Source organism: Crocuta crocuta, unplaced genomic scaffold (genome assembly GCF_008692635.1).
Source record: "Crocuta crocuta isolate KB4526 unplaced genomic scaffold, BGI_CrCroc_1.0 scaffold190, whole genome shotgun sequence".
In the NCBI taxonomy this organism is placed as follows: domain Eukaryota; kingdom Metazoa; phylum Chordata; class Mammalia; order Carnivora; family Hyaenidae; genus Crocuta; species Crocuta crocuta.
In genome coordinates this window covers 572,946-582,868 of record NW_027527955.1, presented here as the reverse complement: position 1 = coordinate 582,868, position 9,923 = coordinate 572,946, and the positions used below count along the sequence as shown (strand labels likewise).

Genomic DNA, 9,923 nt, shown 5'->3' with positions numbered 1-9,923 from the left:
CAGAAATCCTTTGACATCAGTTCAGCAGGATGCTGATGATTTCCTCTGACATTGAAAAAAACAAAGAAATAGATGTTAGGTGTATGTTATTTTGGCCTCATTGGAATTAGGCATCATGAATGTTTTATGGACAGTGCAATTCAACTTAAACGCAGACATGCAGTGCCAATATGTGGGCATTCACTTGTGGGTTGGTAGTGTTGACAAGCTACAGATCAACTGCACATCAGCCTCCTATGTATGGATTCACTAGTGCATTTCAGGAATGGTAAAAGTGAGAAGAACCCATAGGTACAGTTCTTAGCACAGTTGATGAATAGTACAGCTGCCATTGGCATGCAGTGCCAGAAGTCATTCTGTGCAGAAAGGTTTGCTGTTGGTGGAGATGAAAAAGCATTGCAGATGTCATTTCCAAACGCTGTACTTTTCTTACAGGTAGTCCCCTGGAAGTCCAGGGTACAAAACCAGTACTAGGAAACTGGTTTCACTATACCATCCCCAAGGGTTATTTTGTTCAGAACCCCAAGTTTAAGTGAAGAGGAGTCCTCTGTCCACATAATGGATGTAGAAAGACTTTTCTTTTTAGTTTTGAAAATCGATTTCCTCCGATGTTTGTGCAGCAGCTGTTTCAGCTTGTCCTTGAAAAAGCTGGTTGTGAGAGTATAGAGGATTGGGTTCAAGGCGCTGTTTACTGGAAGGAAAAAAATGACTATCCAGGAGGTGAGTGTGCCTGGAGAGGGAAACGAAATGTGGAAAATTTCATGAAGTGGACATTTTAAACAGACACAAATAGCACATAACATTTTGTAGTCAATGTTATTTTGGGGAGGGCTCCCAAGTTCACTTTTCTTTCACCATGAAAATCTCTCTGTTGGAGGAGCATAGGACCTATGAATTCAAGGTCCTACTATTCAGAAATTTTCTGAATTTCAGTAACTACTTGGTAGGTTGTTGAGAGGCCAAATGAGAGGAAATACGTAAAAAACAAAACAAAACAACACTTCATAGATGTAAGTTGATATATAAAGCAATTGTTATTGCTTTTCTTTATAGATAAGTAAGAAAATGACAAAATGTTTCTTAATCAATAGATTATTGTTCAGGAAACATCTGGTCCTGGTGTCAGATGGGATCTTGGTCTTAACTTCATTCCTGAAAGCCTAATTGCCCCACCTTCTTATTCCAACCATCTTTTTCAGAGTGGAGACTGAATATGTGAAGAGCAGACTAGAATACATCTTCCAACTTAATCAATCTTTCTGGGTGAGGCCTTACAGATGTTAATTAGAATACTGAGGAAAAGACACCATAAAACTTCTTTCTGAGTAGATATTTGTGATGATTGTACCCTTTCTGAATACATCACGCACTTGGTTAGGATGAAGTGTGTTTTCCCCCTTGCACGCAGCCTGCTCTTTGGGTGAGACATTTAACTGTGGGACCATGGGCAAATCACCTAAGCTTCCTGGATCTCAACTACCCTATCTATGAAAGGGGCTGATGATAACTTACTTGATCGAAGTCAGGGGGCTGGGTGGGCCACAGTCGGCGGCTCTGCTGACGTCCCTCTTCAGCACTAACACCTGCAATTCTGCGATCCCACCACATTAGGCTGCCTCCTTTTATATCTCCAAAAGTGCTAAGAACTCCCAGCTCAGGTGAAGAGCCAGAGCCAGATGGTAAGGCCAGGGATACATTCCCTGTCACTCTCCTTTGTCTTCTTCTCTTCTCTCCCCACTTTCACAATATTCTTATCCATTAGACACTGTTCCTTGTTCTTCTTTACCCTGCTTTGTTCCTTCCATCCTTTCTATTCTTCTTTTCTTTCTTTTCTATTTTTTCTGACTGCTTATCTGAACTACCCTCCTCTCTTTCCTTCTTTCCTCTTATCTCCCTTTTCTCTTTTTCTATATTTGCCTTCCTCTTTTCCCACCCCATCTTCTCTTTCTTGTCCTTATTTATTTTTTTTGAACTGAAAAGAATATGGAAGAAAAATATCTATATTTAGCATATCTTAGATTTATTAAAGTTTCATAATACTGTATTACTTGTCTTTAATTCTTTTATTAGATAATATGGACAGTGCATGACTGAAATCAAAACAAAACCAAACCAAACAAGTTGTTTTTTGTCTGTTGTGTTCCCAGAGGAAATTGCAACCAGGAATGAGACTTCCCATTCAGTCTCAGGGTGACTAGCTAATGTAAGGTCAGCAGGTAAACCCTGAGAAAGGAAGGCTAAAGCTGGCGAATCTTTTGGGCTGACCACCTGTTCTCTCAGTGACAGGCCATGATGGGACACACCCCAGAGTTCTTGGAGGGTGAGGACAGAATGGGATAAGGCCAAGGAGGGCAGCATTTCCTACAACACATGGGAAGTCGGGCAAGCAAGAAGGGGCTTAGTCAGATGTGGTCGAGACTACTCTGTTAGGTCCACCCGGGTGTTCAAGAAAGACCTCAAAGCATTGAGTATAATATAGAGAAAGACTGATGTGTGGCCAAATAAGGTTTTCAAAAAACATTTTTTTTTCCTATTCCAGTTTCCTATCATGATCTGGAAGGTCATAAGCTCTTCAAGGATGATGACCACTCCTGCGGCTCTCAGATACCAGACACTTGATCACAGACATCTCCTGCCTCTAAGTCCCAAGGTGTTATGCACTGAATTGTGTACTCCAGGACTCATATATTGAAGTCCTAACCCTCAGGACCTCAGAATATGAGTGCATTTGGAGACAGCCCTTTAAAGTTTCCATTAAGTTAAAACGAGGCATTTAGGGTGGTCTTTATTCCAATCTGACAGGTGTCCTTAGAAGAAGAGAGAAACTTTCATACACACAGAGACACCATGGGTGCACGCACAAAGGAAAGACCACATGAGGATTCAGTAAGAAGGTGGACATCTGGGAGCTAAGGAGAGAAGCTGCAGCAGAAATCTACTGACACTTTTTTCTGGACTCCCAACTCTCCATGACTTAAGCCACCCAGTTTGTGTTACTCTGTTATGACACTCCAAGCAGAGCAATACAGAGGGAAAAGCCTCAAGGAGTTAACAGACTCACAAAATATGAAAACTGGAAGGAATTTGAGAGGCCATATGAAAATAATCTCAGTGANAATTTGACAATAAACTATTTGTAAGAAAAAAAATAAAAGAGATACACAATAAGGAAGAAAAATAAACAGTTTTTATATACTAAAAAAATAATAAAATAAAATAAAATAAAATGTCTCTGCTCACCCAAGGAAAAAAGAAATAAAATAAAATAAATAAATAAATAAAAACAAAAAAAAAATCTCAGTGAGGTGGGGTGATCTGCCTACATTTCCTCAATTGGTCAGTGGTGGGGTTAGGATGGAAACCCAGAACTCCTGCCTCACTCGGTCATTCTTCAGCCACATAAGGCTGCCTCCTCCCACATCCAAAATAAGCAAGTGCCTGGGGTGGGGAAGGGCATCAAAAGGCATGGAAAGAGAAGTTTGGGAGGCTGATGAGACCATCCCCTCCCCACCCTGTTCCACCACTCTTGGATGAGCTCAACATCTTTAATTTAAGAAGCATTTATTACATAACATTATGCAAAAAGCACTTGTGGAAAGATAAATAACACATGGCTCCTGTTGTCCTGAAGCTTATAATTTGAAGGGGGCAATGAACACATAAAAAAAACAACAACACTGTTGGGAGGCAGTTTGGGTGACGTTAATAAGTGAAGTCCAAACAAAATATAATAGACATTTAAGCAATTGAGTTGGATGGGCATGGGTTGAAGAGAGATCTAGAATGGTACCATGGGAGAAGGAGTATCTGGATTGAATCTTGAAGGATGATCAGGGGTGTTTAGTAAGCTAGAGTCTTATAGGTTGAAAATATTTTTGTTTTCAGAAGTGTTCATTTAGAGCAGGAACAGGAAGGGGATTAAATTTCATCTTCTTCCAGTTAATCCATCTGGAGCAGAACCATGATGAGACCTAACCACCACTGTCCTGGCTCCTGTCTCATCTAACCACTTCAGCCTGACTCTGAGGCCCAGACAGCCCTGGCCGCAGCTGAGGAAAAGGCAAGAAGACACAGAGGACTCTCTCAGTCCTTAGCCTGCCACATGTCTGTGAGATAATGGAGTTCTGTGTGTACGCCTCCATCCCTTTTGATCTACACCCCACTCCGGGGCCCCACCCACAGCTGCTTGAGGGAAGGTAGAAGATATGGGGAGGGGGGAGGGTCCAAGGCTACAAATCTTATGAAAGGCAACTCATAAACGTTTAAAGAAGAGTGATTACAAAGAGGAGAGCCCACTCCTTCTGTCCCCGAGTTCCTGCTCTCAGACTGTCGGTGGTCTTGGGCCTGCTCCCCTAAAACAGCCTCTTTCTCAGGGGTGCAGAGAGAGTAAGTACTGGAGTATAGGATTCTTTTGCCATCTTTTCACTTTCATTTGAGCTCTGCTTCCCCCCAGTGACTCACCTCAGGTGAAAGAAACAAGGAAACTCAGAGCTTTCCCCCACCTGTCCTGCATCCTCAGGCTAGCTCCCTGACCACAGTGCTACCTCTAGGCGCCAACTCATGTTAAACAATGTTCATATTCACTCCAGGACAAGTGAGAGCCTGGTTCTCTACCCACTAGTCCTACCCAGCATCAGCACGGTAGCCCAGAACCCCCTTACACACACACACACACACACACACACACACACACCTTCAACAAAGGCAAGGCATCAAAAAGGTGCAGGAAAAAAATCCTAATAATGTTAATGGATTATTAAGTCCCAGAAAGGGGTTCACATAAAATCCTAACTAATGAAAGGCTTTATTTCTCTGGTTGAACTACGGGTGTGGGTGGGAGACCCACTTCCACCAAACATCTAACACTCTAGAGTGGAGCCTGGATCACAGAATACACGAGGGTGGGGTCGGGGGTAAACATTTTTAATGCTGATCCAGCACTTGGATTTTATTCCATGGGCAATGGAGGCCAACGGACATTTTAGTCCTGCTAAATGTGGAATGCAAGGATGTAAAAATTGAAATGTCCAGGAAACTGTAGTAGACTGAATGATTCACTAAGTTCCTCAGGTGTGACTGTTAATATTTAATTAACTCTGCTCCTCATTCACATCCAACCTGCTCTCCTGGAGCAATGGCACATGCATTCTCAAGGCCTCTGCTCTCACCACTCAGTGAAAGTTCCCAAGTAGTCAGCCCTGATGTCTCTCTTGATCTTCACTTTCACACCTTACATCTGCCTTGTGATCAGTCACTCTAAACTGACAGGTTAAGGGAAAGCTGTGGATGTTGTGTGTCGTTTTGCAGTGAGGCACTTGACAAGACCTCCCATGACTCCCACACATAAGCCAGAGGGACATAATCATTACAGCTGTTTGTTACCTGTACATTCATAACTCTTGTATAAGTGCTTCTGAAGTGTCTACCCCATGCTTGACCCTGGGGTGCCAAGATGAATAGATATGATTCCTGCCCCAGATGAAACCCTGTTTCACTGAGAGTCAGGCCAAAGCCCTAGGTGGCCCCTCGATGACTGTGACTTCTAAGTCCCAGGAAGGGATTCACATAAAAGCCTAACAAAAAAAGGGGTTTCTCCCCTCTGTTTGAAATAGGGGTGTGGGTGGGAGACCTACTTCCACCAAACATCTAACACTCTAGAGTGGAGCCTAGAGTGACAACCACATGGCAAGGACCATGAAATAAACTGGTGGTTCTTAACCAGGGGTGTGTGCCTCCAAATCACGTGGGCATGGGAGGAACTTTTCCAAAATACCTGCGTTTAGCTCTTGGTCCTTGTAGGTGAAATCCAGAAGCCCAGAGTGGAACCTGGGCATTTATATTTTGATTTTTTATGTGTATTCTTGGTTAAGAACCACTATCTAGCTCAGATAGAAAGAAGACACTAAGTCTTCATTGTTGTTGTTTTTCTAGCTCCTCTTTTCTTATCATTCTTGTCTGGATTCTTGTCTGGATTGCACCACTACCAGGTTGCTCTCTTAGAATACAGACTATAAAATATTGAGGAAAATAATAGTTGTGTGTACTGAATAGGTATTTACAGAGAATTTACTATATGTAAAGCACCGTATTCTGGTCTTGTCAAGGTGCTTAAGAAGGCACAATGTGCTTGGAAATAATAGAAGGGACTGACCTGGTATTTCCACCCGGAAGAGGGAGAGAATTTTAATTACAAATACAGGAATCCAGCAGATGGCATCAGAGAACACTATAAAAAAGAAACGATTTGCAACAGCCACCTCTCTTCCGATGTGATTCCTCACTTCCGAAGTCTGCAAGGCAGTTTTTTTAATGGAACAGAACATAATAATATAGGAAAACACAATGATGAGAAAAGCCAGCAAGTTCACACCTGTTGGGAAAAGCACAGCTCTTAACATTTCAGGTGTATAAAGCAACAGTAAAAGTGTTGTGTTACATAGATGTTCATTATGGTGCCTCTTAGGCCATACTTCCAAGAAGCATTCTTTTGTATAGACCCAGTGGCAATCAGCTAATAACCCTGAATCCAAGGTTATAAGCTAGAATAAGCTAAAAGAATTGGGTTTGTCAGATCAAAAAGATATTGGAAATACACAAATCCTTTATAAAGAGTTACAGACCTCTGAAATTCAGATCTAGGTGTAGCATGAGGTGAATTTTAGCTTTTTTAAAGCCAGAAAAAAGCTAATTTTATTTTTCACTCCTTGCAAATTCAAATCTTAAAGGATTACTGTAATCATATGATTATCTCAAAAAATAAACATGACCCCATTTCTTTATCTTATAAATATGAACAAAATAACTTGGAATATCAAGTAGATAATAGCCTCAGAAACATTACCTCTCATGTTTTTGGTCTTAAGTAAAAATATTACATAGAACGAAAATGCATTTTTGAGTTTTCTCAGAGAGCTTACAGTAATTTAAACTAAAATTCAGAATCCTTTAGACTTGTTTTGAAAGAAAAAAGAAATAAAAAATAAATTCAACTGTATGAATTATTTTTTAGAGTCAAATATATTCAGACAATTCTCACTTAACATCACTGTCTTCTAATGCTGACTTCTTAGTCACTTTGTTATATTCTTGCCATATAAAAATCCCAAGAGCAATCATCACATTCTTCACGGTGAGCATAAAACGTGCATACTATTTAAAGTTTTTTTTAAAAAAAATGTCTGTCTGAATCTAGACTATGTATAAGATGGGCGAAGTCTAGGGGAGAATTCTACAAATTCCTAGTGTTCTGTTGTTTTTATCCAAAACATTTCACATTCCTTAGAATCTCGTAATAAAGCCATTCAATGGAATTTTATAAAATTGGTTTATTGTAGGCCTCTTGTCAGAAACTTCAGTTAAGAATAATAGATAATGACTTTTAAAGATGATCCTCCAGTACAAATTATGAAAACAGACTTACAGAAGGATCAAAAGTGTGTGTTCTGAAAGCACCTTAGGGATTTGAGATGTTAGCAGTAGGGGAAACTGGGTGAGGGGTAAATGGAAGCTACTATCTTTGAAACTTCTCTCTAAATCTTATTCCATTCTAAGATAAAGAATTTATTTCCAAACTGTGTATTTGTATACTCTTTAAAGAGAAAAGAGGGCTCTAGGACTCTTCTCACAGGTAAGCCAAGGGTGTATAGGTGATGATGATGATGATTGTGGGAGGGGGTTACTATCTCTTTATCTACCTGGAATACATCACAGGTGTTAAACCCTTTGTAGCTTACCCCACTCTCCTTACCTATGAGATCCAGCTACGTCTAACTTCTTGGCCCTTCATCTGGGCCTGTTCTGTGGCTTTGCACTTCTATGTCCACTATGTTTTTTCCTGGAACAGACTTCACTTGGTTAATCCTTCCTTATCCTTTGGGCCTAAGGATTTGGATTCATTCCTGCTGGAAAGCTTTCCCTGTGCTCAGATTTGGGGCCTCCTAGAACATCCAGTTCTCCTCCTTTGTGGCATTTGTCAGTTTGTGACGTAAGAATGTGTTTACTTGTCTTCATCCTTCTTGCTGATGGTAGGTCTGTGAGGGCTGATCTGTTGTGTCTCCAGTGTCCAAAATAGTGCCTGGCCTATAGCAGGTGCTTAATAAATTGTTGATGAATCAGTGAATACAATGTAATGTAGTGTGTGTGTGTGTGTGTGTGTGTGTGTGTGTGTCTATGAAGTGCGTCTATGCTAGGAACAGCTTACAATGTCCATGAAAAAATAGCTACAGAACAGGGTGGTATGTGAAGAGTATTATTAAAATGGTGCTAAGAAGGTATATTTCTCAGAAGAAGAGGAAGAGATGAAGAAGAGCTGGACCAGTGGTTAGAGCCATTTTATGAAGTATCTTAAGTGATTAATGTACACTTGACCTTGGCAGTAGCAGGGAGTCATTGAAGGCCTCAGAGCTGAGGTAAACACAGTCTTTTTGATACTCAAGGGAGTGAACAGGTTAATAAGAGAGAGAAACCCCCTGAGGTCAAAAGACTAGTAAGGGCTAATGTAATAAGCCCTTATGTATAAGCCCTTCAGGGTTGAGGTTGTAAGGTTTTAAATGAAGGTGATGGTAGATAGAGACTGGAGGACAGCAGTGGTATATGTTGATGAAAAAACATTTAATGAAAAAGAAAGGATGATAGAACTTATTGACTACTTAGAGAGGGGAAAAGATGAGAAGAGGGAATTAAAATGATAATACTGCCCTAGTTAAAGAAATTATACGGAAATTGTCTTAATTTTAATTTTAAACAGTAGGGATGCTTATTAGACAATATTAAATGTGGTGGGGTTTTTTTAACTTTAAAGAGCTCAACTTCTCATTCACTTTTGTTACAGAGAAGGTAGGGTCTTCTTTTCTAAATAAAATAGAGGAAATTAAGAAAAATTGAAAACAAACTTTTATTAAGCACGCTTCCATTTTTTATTTTAGAGCTGCATTTACCAAAGGCAATAAACCTTCTTGGTATTTCCATTCCAATAATCTCCTGTCAGTGAGTTTCCAGAATTTTGTTATTATTATTTAATTGACTCATAATCTAGATTGTAAAAAAGAAAAGAGTTCAGATAACTTGATGGAGTCACAGGTCAAGGCACTAACCTAGAATTCCTCCAGCTCATAGTAACAGTATGAAAAGCAAAGGGTCTCACAGATAATAAAAAAATCATCCAGAGGTCCTGACAGTATATCTTTGTTTCCCATACTAAATTTCTATAATAAAAAGGTTAATAAAAACTATAAATACTGAGTAAGTACTTTTCTTTTAAAAGGGACACAGACTTGATATATTCATTTACTTTCTGAAAAGGACAAAAACACCTTTGCTGAAATTTATATTTCTATCAAAATTATGTTGGTCCAGAAAGTGAAAAATATAATTTACCTAGGAAAATTCCAAGAGAATAACCTTTGCTTCCAATATCTTCTGTTTGGTCATAGTAAAGTGGGAAACATACGCCATTTTTTCCATAAAAGTTTCCAAAATAATCCTCATTCCAAAATGGAATCACAGCTATTAAAAATCCCATAGTCCAGATGCAAATAAGGATGATTGAGGTTTGCCATTTTCCAGGACGAATGTTGCTGAAGGGAAAGACAATGACCAGGAACTTCTCCAGAGTCAAGTACGTCAGCAGCAGGACAGAGACTTCGGTGGACAGCATGGCCAGGAACCCCATGAGGCGGCACTGTAAGCTCTCCATCCACAGTAACGCATACTTCTGATACTGCCCACGGTATTTTATATCATAAAAGCCAATGAAGAACAAATACACACCCATCAGGCAGTCTGCACCTGTTAAGGAATAAACACAGTATATGTTGATAGTTCCAACATTTCGGTTTCAGTTTTCTAATTGGGTCTACTTCCTTCATCCTGTATTAAATGAACTGGGATAAACACCTACAGCACTCTCTAAAAGCCAATGGACT

General features: G+C 39.9%; 1 protein-coding gene across 1 annotated transcript in view; it reads right to left on the bottom strand.

The window, feature by feature from the left end:
• Positions 1-470: 470 nt before the first annotated feature.
• Positions 471-9,923, bottom strand: part of RXFP2 (relaxin family peptide receptor 2) — a 46,404-nt gene continuing 36,951 nt past the window's right edge. Inside the window, exons 16-18 of the mRNA XM_077752631.1 lie at positions 9,376-9,786; positions 6,152-6,370; positions 471-730 (exon numbers count right to left, since the gene is read on the bottom strand). Coding sequence (XP_077608757.1) covers positions 471-730; positions 6,152-6,370; positions 9,376-9,786 — 890 coding nt within the window. The remainder of the gene's footprint in view (positions 731-6,151; positions 6,371-9,375; positions 9,787-9,923) is intronic.